Below are 19052 nucleotides of genomic sequence, written 5' to 3'. Positions count from 1 at the left end.
AGGTCATAAAATGAGTGAGTGGCAGGGCTAGAGCATGAATCCCAACTTGCCTGAGTCAGATCCACTTGAATGAGGATTTACAATTATGTCACAAAGAGAGCACCTATAATGTGCCATCAGTTGTACTAAGCACAAATAGTAATACATTTCACCTGCTCAGCAAATCTGTGAGGAGGGTACTATTATTATTCCCATTTTACAGAAGGGATAATTGAAGGATAGAAAATCAAGGTCCCAGAGCTAGTAAGTGGGGAAATCAGGATTCAGACTCAAGCATTTGGGTTCCAGAGACTGTGTTGTTAACCACTATGCCATTCTACCTTTTGAGAATGGTCTTCTAAACTCAGTACTCTCTGATTCCAGAACCTATGCATTATATTGCTCAACAAGTATCTGCCGGCATGCTCAGACAGAGTCAAAGTTACACATGAGCCATGCACTTGTGCAGAGCAGAGATTTTCCTCTAAGCGTGGCCCTCTGCTCTTCCAACAATCTGTTTTCCTTAAGTGTGGACGAACAGAAGAGTTACCTAGTTGCCTTTGGAAATGGTAATGACAATGAAGAGGAAAGTATAGTATCTGTTCTGTTTGCCTAGCCACTATAAGTAATGTAGGCAGTCATATTCCAAATAATGAAGAATAAAAATGTATTATCTTGAGTTTCAAATTGTAGACTCCATCCTATACTTACATAGAAACTTAGATTCCAAAGGAACCATAAATATCAGGAAATCCAACCGTCCATCTAAAGCAGATGTGTCTCCTGTAGCAGAGTCATTGAACAAATAGGAATTCTTGTCTGTGCGGCTACGATTTTGATCTTTTGAACATGTTGATGTTACGGGCTGGCATTTGTATAACTCTTTATACTCACTGAATTGGAGCTATAGACACAAGGGTTTTTAAGAGCTATTAGTTTGGGGAGACCTTCAAGATGGCTGTGGAGTAAGACGTGGAGATCGCCTTCCTCCCCACAAATACATCAGAAATACATCTACATGTGGAACAACTCCTACAGAACACCTACTGAACGCTGGCAGAAGACCTCAGACCTCCCAAAAGACAAGAAACTCCCCACGTACCTGGGTAGGGCAAAAGAAAAAAGAAAAACCAGAGACAAAAGGGATGGGATCTGAACCACTGGGAGGGAGTTGTGAAGGAGGAAAGGCTTCCACACACTAGGAAGCCCCTTCGCGGGCAAAGACGGGGGGTGGCAGAGGGGGGAAGCTTCGGAGCCACGGAGGAGAGCGCAGCAACAGGGGCGCGGAGGGCAAAGCGGAGAGATTCCCGCGCAGAGGCTCGGCGCCGAGCAGCACTCACCAGCCCGAGAGGCTTGTCTGCTCACCCGCCGGGACGGGCGGGGCTGGGAGCTGAGGCTCGGGCTTTGGTCGGATCGCAGGGAGAGGACTGGCGTTGGCTGCGTGAACACAGCCTGAAGGGGCTAGTGCGCCACAGCTAGCCGGGAGGGAGTCCGGGAAAAAGTCTGGAGCTGCCGAAGAGACAAGAGACTTTTTCTTGCCTCTTTGTTTCCTGGTGTGCGAGGAGAGGGGATTAAGAGCACCGCCTAAACGAGCTCCAGAGACGGCGCGAGCCGCGGCTATCAGCGCGGACCCCAGAGACGGGCATGAGACGCTAAGGCTGCTGCTGCCACCACCAAGAAGCCTGTGTGCAAGCACAGGTCACTCTCCACACTGCCCCTCCCGGGAGCCTGTGCAGCCCGCCACTGACAGGGTCCCGTGATCCAGGGACAACTTCCCCGGGAGAACGCACAGTGTGCCTCAGGCTGCTGCAACATCACGCCGGCCTCTGCCGCCACAGGCTCGCCCCACATCCTTACCCCTCCCTCCCCCCAGCCTGAGTGAGCCAGAGCCCCCGAAGCAGCTGCTCCTTTAACCCCGTCCTGTGTGAGAAAAGAACAGACGCCCTCAGGAGACCTACACGCAGAGGTGGGGCCAAATCCCAAGCTGAACCCTAGGAGCTGTGCGAACAAAGAAGAGAAAGGGAAATCACCCAGCAGCCTCAGGAGCAGCAGATTAAATCTCTACAATCAAATTGATGTACCCTGCATCTCTGGAATACCTGAATAGACAACGAATCATTCCAAAATTGAGGCGGTGGAATTTGGGAGCAACTGTAGATGCATGTGTGTGCTTCTTTGTGTGAGTCTGTCTGTATAGCTTTGTTTTTACCATTTGTCCTAGGGTTCTGTCTGTCTGTCTGTTTGTTTTTCTTTTTGATTTTTCTTTAGTATAGCTTTTAGCACATGTTATCATTGGTGGATTTGTTTTTTGGTTTGGTAGCTCTCTTCTTTCTTTTTTATTTATTCTTTTTAAATTTTTTCCTTTTTAACATTTTTTAAAAATAACATTATTATTATATTTTCTTTCTTTCTTTCTTTTTTCCTCCCTTTTTTCTGAGCTGTGTGGCTGACAGGGTCTTGGTGCTCCAGCCGGGTGTCAGGCCTCTGCCTCTGAGGTGGAACAGCCGAGTTCAGGACATTGGTCCACCAAACACCTCCCAGCTCCATGTAATATCAAACAGTAAAAGCTCTCCCAGAGATCCCCATCTCAATGCTAAGACCCAGCTCCACCCAATGACCAGCAAGCTCCAGTGCTGGACACCCTATGCCAAACAACTAGCAAGACAGGAACACAATGCCACTCGTTAGCAGTGAGGTTGCCTAAAATCATAATAAGGTCACAAACACCCCAAAACACACCACCTGATGTGGTCCTGCCCACAAGAAAGACAAGATCCAGCCTCATCCACCACAACGCAGGCACTAGTCCCCTCCACCAGGAAGCCTACACAACCCACTGAACCAACCTTAGCCACTGGGGGCAGATACCAAAAACAATGGGAACTACAAACCTGCAGGCTGTGAAAAGGAAACCCCAAACACAGTAAGTTATGCAAAATGAGAAGACAGAGAAACACACAGCAGATGGAGGAGCAATGTAAAACCCCACCAGACCAAACAAATGAAGAGGAAATAGGCAGTGTACCTGAAAAACAATTCAGAATAATGATAGTAAAGATGATACAAAATCTTGGAAAAAGAATGGAGAAAATACAAGAAACTTTTAACAAGGATCTAGAAGAACTAAAGAGCAAACAAAAAATGATGAACAACACAATAAATAAAATTAAAAATTCTCTAGAAAGAATTAATAGCAGAATAACTGACACAGAAGAACGGATAAGTGACCTGGAAGATAAAATAGTGGAAATAACTACTGCAGAGCAGAATAAAGAAAAAAGAATGAAAAGAATTGAGGACAGTCTCAGAGACCTCTGGGACAACATTAAACGTACCAATATTCGAAATATAGGGGTCCCAGAAGAAGAAGAGAAAAAGAAAGGGACTGAGAAAATATTTGAAGAGATTATAGTTGAAAACTTCCCTAATATGGGAAAGGAAATAGTTAATCTAGTCAAGGAAGCAGAGAGTCCCATACAGGATAAATCCAAGGAGAAAAACGCCAAGACACATATTAATCAAACTATCAAAAATTAAATACAAGGAAAAAATATTAAAAGCAGCAAAGGAAAAACAACAAATAACACACAAGGGAATCCTCATAAGGTTAACAGCTGATCTCTCAGCAGAAACCCTGCAAGCCAGAAGGGAGTGGCAGGACATATTTAAAGTGATGAAGGACAAAAACCTGCAACCAAGATTACTCTACCCAGCAAGGATCTCATTCAGATTTGATGGAGACATTAAAACCTTCACAGACAAGCAAAAGCTAAGAGAATTCAGCACCACCAAACCAGGTTTACAACAAATGCTAAAGGAACTTATCTAGGCAGGAAACACAAGAAAAGGAAAAGGCTTACAATAACAAACCCAAAACAATTAAGAAAATGGTAATAGGAACATACATATTGATAACTACCTTAAATGTAAACGGATTAAATGCTCCAACCAAAAGACATAGACCGGCTGAATGGATACAAAAACAAGACCTGTATATATGCTGTCTACAAGACACCCACTTCAGACCTAGGGACACATACAGACTGAAAGTGAGGGGATGGAAAAAGATATTCCATGCAAATGGAAATCAAAAGAAAGCTGGAGTAGCAATTCTCATATCAGACAAAATAGACTAAAAAACAGAGCCTATTACAAGAGACAAAGAGGGACACTACATAATGATCAAGGGATCAATCCAAGAAGAAGATTTAACAATTGTAAATATTTATGCACCCCACATACGAGCACCTCAATACATAAGGCAAATGCTAACAGCCATAAAAGGGGAAATCGACAGCAACACAATCATAGTAGGGGAGTTTAACACCCCACTTTCACCAATGGACAGATCATCCAAAATGAAAATAAATAAGGAAACACAAGCTTTAAATGATACATTAAACAAGATGGACTTAATTGATATTTATAGGACATTCCATCCAAAAACAACAGAATACACTTTCTTCTCAAGTGTTCATGAAACATTCTCCAGGATAGATCATATCTTGGGTCACAAATCAAGCCATGGTAAATTTAAGAAAATTGAAATCGTATCAAGTATCTTTTCTGACCACAATGCTATGAGACTACATATCAATTACAAGAAAAAAATCTGTAAAAATCACAAACACATGGAGGCTAAACAATACACGACTAAATAACCAAGAGATCACTAAAGAAATCAAAGGGGAAATAAAAAAATACCTAGAGACAAATGACAATGAAAACACGACAACCCAAAACCTAAGGGATGCAGCAAAAGCAGTTCTAAGAGGGAAGTTTATAGCAATACAATCCTACCTCAAGAAACAAAAACATCTCAAATAAACAACATAGCCTGACACCTAAAGCAATTAGAGAAAGAAGAACAAATAAACCCCAAAGTTAGCAGAAGGAAAGAAATCATAAAGATCAGATCAGAAATAAATGAAAAACAAATGAAGGAAACAATAGCAAAGATCAATAAAACTAAATGCTGGTTCTTTGAGAAGATAAACAAAATTGATAAACCATTAGCCAGACTCATCATGAAAAAAAGGGAGAAGACTCAAATCAATACAATTAGAAATGAAAAAGGAGAAGTAACAACTGACACTGCAGAAATACAAAGGATCATGAGAGATTACTACAAGCAACTCTATGCCAATAAAAAGGACAACCTGGAAGAAATGGACAAATTCTTAGAAATGCACAACCTGCCGAGACTGAACCAGGAAGAAATAGAAAATATGAACAGACCAATCACAAGCACTGAAATTGAAACTGTGATTAAAAATCTTCCAACAAACAAAAGCCCAGGACCAGATGGCTTCACAGGTGGATTCTACCAAACATTTAGAGAAGAGCTAACACCTATCCTTCTCAAACTCTTCCAAAATATGGCAGAGGTAGGAATAATCCCAAACTCATTCTACAAGGCCACCATCACCCTGATACCAAAACCAGACAAAGATGTCACAAAGAAAGAAAACTACAGGCCAATATCACTGATGAACATAGATGCAAAAGTCCTCAACAAAATACTAACAAACAGAATCCAACAGCACATTAAAAGGATCATATACCATGATGAAGTGGGGTTTACCCCAGGAATGCAAGGATTCTTCAATATATGCAAATCAATCAATGTGATTCACCATATTAACAAACTGAAGGAGAAAAACCATATGATCATCTCAATAGCTGCAGAGAAAGCTTTCGACAAATGTCAACACCCATTTTTGATAAAAACCCTCCAGAAAGTAGGCATAGAAGGAACTTTCCTCAACATAATAAAGGCCATATATGACAAACCCACAGCCAACATTGTCCTCAATGGTGAAAAACTGAAACCTTTTCCACTAACATCAGGAACAAGACAAGGTTGCCCACTCTACCCACTATTATTCAACAAAGTTTTGGCCACAGCAATTAGAGAAGAAAAAGAAATAAAAGGAATCCAAATCGGAAAAGAAGAAGGAAAGCTGTCACTGCAGATGACATGATACTCTACATAGAGAATCCTAAAGATGCTACCAGAAAACTACTAGAGCTAATCAATGAATTTGGTAAAGTAGCAGGATACAAAATTAATGCACAGAAGTCTCTTGCATTCCTATACACTAATGAAAAATCTGAAAGTGAGATTAAGAAAACCCTCCCACTTACCATTGCAACAAAAAGAATAAAATATCTAGGAATAAACCTACCTAAGGAGACAAAAGACCTGTATGCAGAAAATTATAAGACACTGATGAAAGAAATTAAAGATGATCCAAATAGATGGAGAGATATACCACGTTCTTGGATTGGTAGAATCAACATTGCGAAAATGACTCTACTACCCAAAGCAATCTACAGATTCAATGCAATCCCTATCAAACTACCACTGGCATTTTTCACAGAACTAGAACAAAAAAATTCACAATTTGTATGGAAACACAAAAGACCCCGAATAGCCAAAGCAATCCTGAGGAAGAAAAACAGAGCTGGAGGAATCAGGCTCCCTGACTTCAGACTATACTACAAAGCTACAGTAATCAAGACAGTATGGTACTGGCACAAAAACAGAAACATAGATCAATGGAACAGAATAGAAAGCCCAGAGATAAACCCACATACATATGGTCACCTTATCTTTGATTAAAAAGGCAAGAATATACAGTGGAGAAAAGACAGCCTCTTCAATAAGTGGTGCTGGGAAAACTGGACAGCTACATGTAAAAGAATGAAATTAGAACACTCCCTAACACCACACACAAAAATAAACTCACAGTGGATTAAAGACCTAAATGTAAGGCCAGACACTCTAAAACTCTTAGAGGAAAACATAGGCAGAACACTCTATGACATAAATCACAGCAAGATCCTTTTTGACCCGCCTCCTAGAGAAATGGAAATAAAAACAAAAATAAACAAATGTGACCTAATGAAACTTAAAAGCTTTTGCACAGCAAAGGAAACCATAAACAAGAAGAAGAGACAATCCTCAGAATGGGAGAAAATATTTGCAAATGAAGCAACTGACAAAGGATTAATCTCCAAAATTTACAAGCAGCTCATGCAGCTCAATATCAATAAAACAAACAACCCAATCCAAAATTGGCAGAACACCTAAATAGGCATTTCTCCGAAGATGATATAAAGTTTGCCAACAAACACATGAAAGAATGCTCAACATCATTAATCATTAGAGAAAAGCAAACCAAAACTACCTCACAATGGTCAGAATGGCCATCATCAAAAAGTCTACAAGTAATAAATGATGGAAAGGGTGTGGAGAAAAGGGAACCCTCCTACACTGTTGGTGGGAATGTAAATTGGTACAGCCACTATGGAGAACAGTATGGAGGTTCCTTAAAAAACTAAAAATAGAGCTACCCTATGGTCCTGCAGTCCCACTCCTTGTCATATATCCAGAGAAAAACATAATTCGAAAAGACACATGCACTCCAATGTTCATAGCAGCACTATTTATAATAGGCAAGACATGAAAAAACCTAAGGGTCCATCGACAGATAAATGGATAAAGAAGATGTGGTATATATACACAATGGAATATTACTCAACCATAAAAAAGAATGAAATAATGCCATCTGCAGCAACATGGATGAACATAGAGATTATCATACTAAGTAAAGTAAGCCAGACAGAGAAAGACAAATATCATACGATATTGCTTATATGTGGAATCTAAAAAAAGGATACAAATTACCTTATTTACAAAACAGAAATATACTCACAGACATAGAAAACAAACTTATGGTTATCAAAGGGGAAAGAGGGAGGAGGAATAAATTAGGAGTTTGGGATTAAAATATACACACTACTATATATAAAATAGATAACCAACAAGGAACTACTGTATAGCACAGGGAACTCTACTCAATATTTTGAAATAATGTATAATGGAAGAGAATGTAAAAAAAAAAGTGTATATATATATATATATATATATATATATATATATATATATATATATATATGTTAAAGCGAATCACTTTACTGTACACCTGAAACTAACACAACATTGTTAATCAACTGTATTTCAAGAAAAATTTTTTAAAAACACAAGCCCTCAACTCCAGCCAACTCTTCCTTTGATTGCCTCTATATACTATGCTTGTTTGCCCACTGTGAAATAATAGAAAAATATATATATTAGTCTTTGCTCCTAGTTCCTGGTATGAAGCTCGTAAATCCCTTGGAATTTCCTGGGTGACAGGAGAGTCTTTTGTTCTAATTTGGCAATGCTTGGTGGGCCTCTAGTTAGGGGTTTGTCATCAGAAAGACCAAGCCAGATTAGAAATGTGGCACTTTCAGCCCCACACCCCACCCTCCAGGATGGGGAGAGTGCTAGAGATTGAGTTAAGGATCCATCATGCCTATGTGATGAAGCCTCCATAAAAGTCCCAGAAGTATAAGGTTCAAGAATCTTCTGAGATGCTGAAGACATCTGCATGCCAGAAGGATGGTGCACCCCAACTCCACAGGGACAGAAGCTCCTGTGCTCGGACCCTTCCAGGTCTTGTCCTGTGTATCTCTTCATCAGGCTGTTCATTTGTATCCTTTATCATATCTTTTATTATATAATAAACTGGTAAACCTAAGTAAGCGTTCCCCTGAGTTCTGTGATCTGTTCTACCAAATAATTTAATACAAGAGAGGGATGTCATGGGAGAGTCTAATTTGTAGCCAAGTAGGACAGAAGTTGTGGATAACCAGGGGACCTACTATTTTTGACTGGCATCTGAATTTGAGGAGTAGTCTCATGGGACTGAGTCCTTAACCTATGATATGCTAACTCCAGTTAGTAACAGAAATGAATTGAATTGTAGGACATCTAGCTGGTGTCACAGAGAATCACTTGGTGTGAAAACAATCCTACTTGCGTGATGTCAGAAGTGTTAGGACTATGGTAGTAGCGTGAGCGTAATGGAGAAACACACAGGAGAAGTGAGTTTCTTTACACCCTCTTTTTCCAATTATCCAATCCTAACCATTTTTAAATACAAATCCTGGAGTTACCTCCTATATGAAGTCTGTCCTGACTACCTTTGGCTGTAGGGGAAGGGTATGGAGTGGGATAGTTTCAGAGGGCTTTCCTGAGCATGAAATATAAGCTTTGCCCTTGAATCTGTGAGACAATTCTGTACCCTTATAATTATTTTCCTTTTTTAAAATGCCTGAAGCAAATCCATGTGGGGCTCTATTACTTGCAGTCAAAGAACTTTGAATGAGATATATGGCAAGTACCACCTTTACCAATTGTCTTGTATTGTCCTCAGTACTCACTAAATGTTGTACACAGCAGAAGCACTCAAGAAACACTGAGATCTGCTCTGCTCAATGCAGTAGCCACTGACCACCTGGCCTATAGGGAATTGAAATGTGACTAGTACAAATTGAAATGTGACTTAAGTGTAAAATACACACACAATTTCAAAGGCTCAATAAAAATTATGTAAATTATCAATATACTTCTATATTGATTACACATTGAAATAATATTTGTATATAGAGTTAAATAAAATTATTAAAATTGTTTTCGCCTGTTTCTTTTTACCCTTTAAATGTGTCTACTTGAAAATTTAAAACTATACATGTGGCTCACATGACGTTACATTATATAGCACTGATTTAAAATGATTTGTCTTCTTAAATCCAGAAACATGGGAAGGAAATTTGCTATTTCCCAGAATTTTAGAATTTATAGGGAAATTTATAGTTGTATCCTGTATAATTTGAGCTATCCATACCCAGATTGTGGCATTTCAGAGAGTATTTTCTGAGAGTTTGGTCTCTTTATTTTATATACAAGATTAGATCCATTCCTTACTATGTATTCTCCTCAGATATATAATTATAATTAAGTTAATGAGCATTAGAAAACAACAGCAAAGGAAACATTATTGCTCAACCATATGTTCTCTGTAGCAAATTTTTAGTGATTGAGGGTTTAAGGCAGAAGCAGGATTATTTATTCCATTCTACCTCAATCACTGAAAAGACTGATGTATTGAATGCAAGTCACTTTAATCTTCAGGTTCAAGAACATGTATCTCTGCTACAAGTTATCATTTCAAATAACGTAGTTTAGTTTTTTTACTTTCAACATAAATAAGATGAAAAGTTATCAAATTCCTGTCAGAGGGTTTAGTATGAAATGACTCAATCTCTGAACACATTAAAAAATAAATATTTCATGAATTTCAGCTTGAAATTCATACTGTGTGCCAAAGAGAATTTATCATCAATACAAGCAGTACTTACTTGATACTCTTGCAGGTTTTTCTGCTAAAAATAAAGAAAAAAAGTCTTGCTTAACTCAGGTAAAAGGCAAAGAAATTATACATCAATAGGCTATATAAATGTATCTAATATCTTTTGACTTTCTTCCTTTTTGTTCAGGAGTTGGTGAAGAAATGTAGCTCTCTATTGCCTGATAACATGGATCTTTGAATAACTTAATTACTTTTATGTGAGACATCAAAAAAGCTATTAATCATTGCAGGTTTCACAACATATTTATGCTTTTTAAACACTCATTAAAATCAGCAGGATCTTTGTTAAATTGCTTTGGTTTAACTATAATTATACCTAACTCCAGTGAAATTGCTTTGTATGATGTAATTAATCTAAATATTTGCTTTACAGTTTCCAAATTCCATAAAATATATTATTGAGAATTATTTTCCTTTCACAGATGAATAAAGACAAATAACTACCTATTAGACTATAAAATATAAATCTTAAAAAGCAACATGCAAAATCAGCTTAATTTTTCATAATCATTTATTTATTAGTTTCAATGAGGGATTATAATTCTTCAGATATGTTTTTCCATTAAACTGTATGAATGTAGGACAAAGATATAAAGTGGAATGATTGTCCCCAATACTATAGCAGACATTCTAACTTTCTGAAACAAAGAGGATTGGTAACATCTATATTCCATTAACATTAGTCTCATTTAAAGGGCTAGGTTTGAAAATATAATTTTTAAGGAATCTGCATAACATGTTTTACTTTGAGACTTGTAGAGTTTATGATATAAACCTAAGATTTACAAATTTAGAAAAGTTAAGTTAATGCCAACAGAAAGGTTTTTTTTTTTTGTGGGGGGGATACTTATGCTTTCGGTGATATTACAGCAGCACATGTATAAAATTGCAAAACAAACAAAATAATTCAGAAAAATACTTTAGTAAAGCTAATGTTATAATTTTTCCTTTAAAAATACTAGCATTGGCTAAAGAGACAGGAACTCAGAAAGGAATAAAATAAACATTTATTGAGATGCAATGAACCATTCGTTCAGTGAAGGAATGGATAAGAATGTGCCTGTATTCTCAACTAGCTCTAGGTTGGACTTATGCTTTCACATGTAACAATTTTTCCCTTCTGTGTGTTCATAATATGAAGATCTTAGAAATAATGGACTCACAGAATAGAGTAAGAAAGGAGTATCCATCCAATGTCCAAATCCCTAGAATCCCTTGTGCAGCCCTCTAGTCTTAGCACTAATAGACCACTTCCTTGGGGACAAAGTGGGGTACATTTTATCTTTGGGCTGCTCTGATTGGTAGAAAGCTTTCCCTTATATTTGCCACAGTGTGGTAGGATAGTGAAATGTAATTGAATGGGCTTAAGTCTTTGACGTCACATCCACTTGGAGGCAATTCCTGTCTCTATTATGTAAACACTGAGATGTTAGACTTCCCTTCATCTAGCGTTAACTCAGCTTTAAACTGGGAATGATAATTGGTCCTGTACTAAGGAGGAAATTGAGCTAATAATAGGAAAGGATATAGCTACACGTTTTTGAAATAATTCATTTCTTTTCATTCTTCTGGCTAAATATCTTAAAAGATATCAAGCTTTTGCAGAAAGTTCCAATATAAAAATTGTGTTCCTGTACCTTTGTACAAATTTGATATTTCTCTTATTCTAAATGTTACCCCTTAATATTACTGATAATTGTGTCTAGACATGCCTGCCATTTCAAGTATACATACTACAGTAAGAAACAATAGGGAACCAGTGAAAAACAAGATTCCTCCCCAACCCCTGCCCCCCACCCCCGGTACACACACACTAGAGATCTATGTATTTACTATGAATGAAAATTCTTGCTCAGTTATGGCATGTTTACTTAGCACTTTAAAATTTAAAGCATTTACGTTTTGTTACATTTTGGATTAATTAGGTTCACCTAAAATGTTATGACCCAGACTACATAATTCAGCTGTACTCTTATAATTTTATGATAATATCACCAAAATAGGTCATTCTCATTTTAGGTAAAGAACATCTACCTGCCATGTGCATGCTGGCATCTGCCTTCTACTACCCACTTTGTGTCTACACTGAATTAATTTCAAGGACCAGTATATAAATAATAAAAATATATACATGATATTAGCTACATTTTATGTAGTCATAGATAAAATGAATCTCAGCATCTCGGCTTCCTCTTTTTACTACTCTCTCATTCTTGACTGTAGTCATGCTGCGAAAGTCTTTTGCAATAAAAGAAATTTTTCTTCTGGTATGTACTCAAATATCTTGTGAAGGTTTAGGTTGTTAATAGTTTCTATGTCTCCACATTTCCTAGTTTTCCACTGAAATGTAAGCTTTCTGCGAGATTTCCTGCCTGTCCACTTCCTCTGCTGTTAGCAGTAGTGTATATCTGCTAGACTTCCTTGCTTTAAAAAAATTTAGTGTTAATATTAAGCACCAACGTAATTCAGGCACCTCCACATCAACATAGCATTTGAATCTTTACAAAGTTCAAGATTACCTTTTGTCACATTGTATAATTGAAGACCTTCTTTTCTAGTTGGCACTGTATATAAAGAAAATGTAAATTAAAATATGAATTTTTAAAGAAAATTTTCATAAAATTTTGGTTCACTTCATCTCTAAGCTTTAGCAACGTGAGAATAATTTAAATGTTGTAAATATTTTCTTGGGGCTTTAAAAAAAATTTCTCTTCTACTAACATCTAATAAAAATAAATGATTGTTTTGTTTGCATAAACAAAGATATAACATAATCAGTGATTTCAGGGTACTGAAATGAATTAGAGCCCATGGACAATGGGTCATTATGATTAACTGAATTTAGATATAAACCAGAAAAAAAGTGTCTTCTTTTGTTATTTACAATCTTTCTGGTATGGCTAAGAATGCTTTCCTCATGACTCGATAGAGTATTTCTCTGATGATTAAGGCCTTTGCAAGTTTTTTAGATAACTACATGGAAATCAGTGATTATCATATTATATTATGTGGTTTACTAAATAAATAAACCTAATGTTAAGAAAAAAAGCAACTTACAATGCAGCCTCTAACTAGTTGCTCACCAATGACCCAACACATGACTGCATACTGAAGGAGTGGCCTGCCATCCATTGCTCCTCTGACACTGCCATTACCACATAGCCACGATTATTGACCACATTTCTTTTTTTAATCAGACCAGCACTCATCACATACATAAACAAAAGTTTTATTTAAAATTGAAATAAATTTTGACTCAAAATATTTTGACTTCAGGGCCTTTCAATCTTTTAAAAATTACCTTTTTCTTCTTTAAGATGTTTCATTTCTGCTTTTTCTATAGAGATAAAATGGTAATTAGAGTCATATACATATTTATTCATAGGTCTTCCTAAGGTTTGGAATTACATATTTTGTAGTCAATATTTACAATTCAGGAGTTATATGAAAAGAACTTAATGGTGCTAATTTAGCAATAATAGGTGGCGTTTGCTTTGAGATCTAAATTCCTGTTCCCTTTAGATATCTAATAATAATGCAATACATACACCCATTGCATGGGTAACCCCAAAATGAGCTGCAGTTCTGACACATGCTTTAAAATCAGTGTCCATATTTTCATGGATTGTTTTTAAGTAGTATAATTTGTGTAATTACATATTTTTGAATTCCTGTGTTTTTATCACTAATTTGATATACATGTCTTAAGATGTCTTTACCTTTACTTTCCTTTCCAGATTTTTCAATTTTCTTCTTCACTAGGGGGTAAAATAACAAGAAACCATTGGTTTAAAAAACATAATTTTCTTACTCAATCTTGGAGTAAATATTTGGAGTTGAAATTTAATCCCATAAGTGAAAGGGGGTCAAGGCTCTACTTTTGCAAGATGTGAAGAAAAAGTCTCCCTCCCATGTGTGAGAACATATGTATTTTTGTTACCCTTGGTTACTTGGCTTTGTAAGGCAGAGCCCCCTCCTTTTGTTTTTGTTTTTTACATGCTTTGAAGTAAAGCTAGAGGAAGTCATGCATTTATTAATAAGTTTAAATGAGTAACAGAAAAAAATCTAAATTTTTTATTGTTATCTGTAGGAAATGAGAATTTGATCAGTGCTATGGATGCTCAGTAAATAAACTGCTGAGTAAAAAAAATGTAAGAGTCACAACATATCTCCAGGCAAAATGTGGACACATGCTTTTTAAAACAGAGTTTTGGTTGACTGATGCTTTTCTTCAACTATATTTATCAGACAAGAGTAAGAAGGAAACCAATATTTAATGATGACAACCAAGTATGTAGTGAGGATGTTATATATGCTATTTCATTTAATACTTATAACAAGTCTTTTGGGAAGTCATTATGCCTGGTCTAATAGATGAGGAAACTGGGAATCTGAGCTGTTAAGGTATTTTCCCAAATGTTATACAGCTAGACAGAGACTCAAATTTAAATACTGTTCCCACAAATCTATGTTACCTCCTCTGGGAAAGTAAATATTTACCTGATGCTGTTACTTCTGATGTTTCCTCTTTAGAAAAAAAAAAAAAATAGAAAAAAGGAAGAAAAATAAAAGGAAAGAATAGTTTTGCTTTTCAGTAGCAGACAATTGAACTTCATCTGCATGTATTTCCTATTAAATTCCAATAATAATGATAACAGACACATACTCAAAATGGCAAAGAGACATACTGGTAACTAATATTTCTGAAAACTGTAACTGGAATCTATTCTGGAAATAGAACCACTCTACAAATTAATCTTAAACAGTTGATTCATATATGGTAGAAAGAATCAATCTGAAGTTCTTTGGGTGGTTTCCTCAATTACAATTATAAATCTCCATTACATAAATTTTTAACACGATCTGCACATGTGCATGCATGCATTCATTTATTAAATATTTATAAAGCAACTTCATGTATAAGATGTTGTACTGAGTGCAATGGGTGGTGTTGAGAGATGAGATTTTAAAATATCACAAAAGTAAACTCAACTCATGATGACTACAGTCAGAGTAGTGAGACAAAACATAAAAATGTTATTTGCCTTAGCCTATGATAATGTAGAACCAACCCTTCATTTTGCTCTTTTAGTAAATTCATAGAACAATTATTTTTAAAAATATAACATGGCAGGCTTTAAAAAATATATCTTTTCTCACAAATCAGTTCAAATGATAATATTTTCTATAAAACGGATACATTTAATTATCAGTCTAATATAACTTTTTTGGAAGCTATTTTCAAAGTTTAAGGAAAACTAGTTAAAACATTTTATAAGAATGAAGATGTAAAATAATGTTTCATAAACTAAACAGTATTTGCCAATAATTATGCTGATATTTCATATTAGTATTCTAGTTTTGACTTTCAGCCCTTAATTTTTGTAATACCCTTCATATTAGTAGCAGTTACACAAACTAAATGTACTAGAGATTTTTGCCAACCCAAAGGCAACATTTAATGTTTAACGCTGGCATCTAATCCATTCAGAAGAAAATCGTAGATGCATTTCTAAGAAATCTGTCGTAACACTCTTAAGGAAACAGGTTAGTCCTTGGCATTTAAAAACTTTAGGCACAACTTCTAGATACACTCTTGATTGATATGCAAATATTTCCCCCCAGGATAATATCTGGGTCGTAATTTAATAGTACTAAATAAACAATTTCATTTTTATGAAATTGCATAAAATTTCATAAATTTTCAAAAATTTCATAAATTGTTGCATTCTTACTACCGTTTGAAATGCCACAATAAAACAGTGATTCTGAAATACTAAAACAACTCACCTTCAGCTTTTGAAAAAATATGAAAATAAAAAGCTAACGTGTTAAGATTAAATAATTGAAGACAGGTATTCTGTGTTCTGAACTTTTTTTTTAACCCAGCAGTGACTATAAGAGTAATCTCCACACTGTGTTTACTCAATACACCCTAACAAAAAACTGAAAGTACATAAAAGAGAGATGCAACCACCATTTTTTTTTTTTTTTTTGCACAGGCATTAGTTATGGTAACTGTGTTAATTACACAGATAATGACAACACAAGTCATTTTAGGCATTTCTTCACATACCCTGGTATAGAGTAATGTATCTAATAGGCACTCAATAAATACATGTTCAGGATTAATGAATACAATACACACAAATATTCTTTGTCAGTAAGAATCATTTATATAGGTAATGGTGTAATATCTATTGCATTAATGAAATATCATACTAATTTTTACTGCATGTACAATTTAAAGAAACTATAAAATTAAAATTAATTAAATAGCAAATTCTTAAAATTTTAGAATGGTACACTTACTTGGAGTTGGTTTTGGTTTGTCTAAAAAGTAAAGAAGAAAAGAAAGAAAATAAAAGAAAAAGTCAGTGATCATTTTCTAGCTATAGGTAAAATATCAGCCCTTTATATTTCCTAATTCTGTTTGTTTGAGTTAAAATAGGAAAAGGCTAAACTTATATTAAAATGAGCAGTAGGCAATGCATTTTGAGTAATTTTTAAGTCATATTCCAATGAATTCCTCAAAGAAGTTGTAAAGCTTGAAAGTATAGGGTCTTCTTGGCCTCTTCTTATCCCTGTAAAGCCTCATATTTCATTTGATGAAAAATGAATGCTCAGGATAATCTGAACTCCTTACTGTTTCTGAATGGCATAAAAGGTATATTCTGCCATTGTCTTTTCAGAATACATATTAATATTAATTAATATTAACTATTTAAACTCTTCCAATACAGTATTTTGAATAAAGAAGCTGACTTTATAACATCTCAGGAAAGATAAGTGAATGGTGGGTGAAAAACACAAAGCTATACTATCTAAATACATGATTCCTTTCTCCAAAATACCTTGTCTTCTGAAATTATTAACTAAAAGCATTAGTTATGCAGTTTTACACGTAAATATCTATTCATAAAAAAACTAGGCAACATTTCATCATGATTGCGAAGAATTTGAATCATCCAAAATTAGGTCAACTAACTAATTTATTAACGGTGGGAATACAAATTAATATAATTTTTTAAAGAACAATTAGGGATGTCTATAAAAATTACATTGAAGGGCTTCCCTGGTGGCGCAGTGGTTGAGAATCTGCCTGCCAATGCAGGGCACACGGGTTCGAGCCCTGGTCTGGGAAGATCCCACATACCACGGAGCAACTGGGCCCGTGAGCCACAATTACTGAGCCTGCGCGTCTGGAGCCTGTGCTCCGCAACAAGAGAGGCTGTGATAGTGGGAAGCCCGCGCACCGCGATGAAGAGATGGCCCCCACTTGCCACAACTAGAGAAAGCCCTCGCACAGAAACGAAGACCCAACACAGCCATAAATAAATAAATAAATAAATAAAGACTTTCTATTTAAAAAAAAAAAAAAAAAATTACATTGAATATATCATTGCACTAAAAAAATTTACTAATTTTATCCCAAAGATAAATTTACAAAACTAGACAGGTAGGTATATTTATTATTGTATATCATTAAAGAAAGCTTGTTAGATAACTTAAACACAGGTCAATCAGAGACTAGTTAAGTAAACTGTATACAACTGTACAATAGAATACTATTAATGAAGAAATGCTTTATGTACTGATATAAAAAAATCTTCAAAAATACATTCTTAAATAGAAAAACCTAGGGAAAAAGCTATTTATAGTATGTCATGATTTGTGTAAAACAAGTGGGAATATATATATATATATATAATTTGTATATATGTATGTGTATATGTCTTTTATATATACTGCTAGAAGGAGACATTAAAAAAATAACAATGATTACCTATCAGACATTTTTGGATATTTTGGGAATGGGAACTGGTAGAATAGGAAAAAAGAGGAGAGGGAGGGATATTTTTACAGTTAGCCTCCTATATGCCTTAGTGTTGAACCATGCCAAGTATTATATATTTTTAAAATTGAATAATAGATTTAAAAGTATTAAGCTATTATAGAATGGGATAACTTCTATTTTAAGCAATTAAACCAAGTTGAAATTCGTGATTAGTTTTCAGTGAAATGTTATATGTGCAATTTGATAGGATATTTTACAGTATATCAACAGTGAATCAACATTACCAGTATGATAAATGATATTAATATTGACATCAGTGAAATACTGAATATTTTGGAAGGGACTTATGAACCGTGAAGGCAAATACTATTTTGTTAATACTGCTGTATTATAATAGAATGTTTAGCAATCCATATATATTGGTTATAATATCTAGCAAAATGTTTACCAGCACTACCACAGCCCTTATATCAGATAAACTAGATTCTACCACAAAACCACAAGACTAAAAATTACCAGGAAATAAAATGAAAGGTACTTATATGTTTTGCTTTAATTTTCAAATTTAATAAAAATAGTGAATTAGGAAAGAATATAAACCAGAAAGGCAAAAACACCTGTTTTTATAGATGGAGATTCTTTTTCTTGATGTTCAGCTTTTTCTAGAGAGAGAAATCAAAATTAACTGACATTCTGTAGGTTGTTTGCATAGCAAGCGATTTAGTATTTACATATTTGCAGGTGATCCTCAGCATGCCTCCAAAGTCATTTGCATGTAACTTGGAACACAGAAAGCATATTGCCATAGAAACACATCATAAACAAGGTCAGGTTCATTCTCAGGACATTCTGTAAGATACTTCAAAGGCGCTAGCCCTCTTAGGGCCATGTGGTATAAGAAGAAAATAGAATATGACAAAAAGGAGAATAATAATAAGAGGATTTTTCGTTCTTTGCTGAAGGTTGAATCATTCTTTGAGGATATTTCAAACCAGAATACATTTGCCTCTGGC

At 35.4% G+C, this 19052-nt stretch overlaps 1 protein-coding gene across 13 annotated transcripts in view; it reads right to left on the bottom strand.

Moving 5' to 3' along the window:
- The window catches only part of TRDN (triadin), a 367278-nt gene that overhangs the window by 10366 nt on the left and 337860 nt on the right, over positions 1–19052 (bottom strand). For 10 of the 13 annotated variants that reach the window (XM_057527820.1, XM_057527823.1, XM_057527818.1 and 7 more), the window contains 7 exons: positions 18657–18701; positions 16554–16574; positions 14742–14768; positions 13961–13999; positions 13543–13578; positions 12761–12805; positions 10231–10254 (listed from right to left, as the gene is read on the bottom strand). In XM_057527820.1, the coding sequence (XP_057383803.1) occupies positions 10231–10254; positions 12761–12805; positions 13543–13578; positions 13961–13999; positions 14742–14768; positions 16554–16574; positions 18657–18701 (237 nt within the window). Of the gene's footprint in view, positions 1–10230; positions 10255–12760; positions 12806–13542; positions 13579–13954; positions 14000–14741; positions 14769–16553; positions 16575–18656; positions 18702–19052 lie in introns of those variants that run through there. The other 3 variants (XM_057527813.1, XM_057527817.1, XR_009005184.1) reach the window with 2 other exon arrangements.

Source organism: Balaenoptera acutorostrata, chromosome 14 (assembly GCF_949987535.1).
Source record: "Balaenoptera acutorostrata chromosome 14, mBalAcu1.1, whole genome shotgun sequence".
NCBI classification, from domain to species: Eukaryota; Metazoa; Chordata; class Mammalia; order Artiodactyla; family Balaenopteridae; genus Balaenoptera; species Balaenoptera acutorostrata.
The sequence above is the reverse complement of the archived record's forward strand: the minus strand, read 5'-3'. Positions and strand labels throughout refer to the sequence as shown.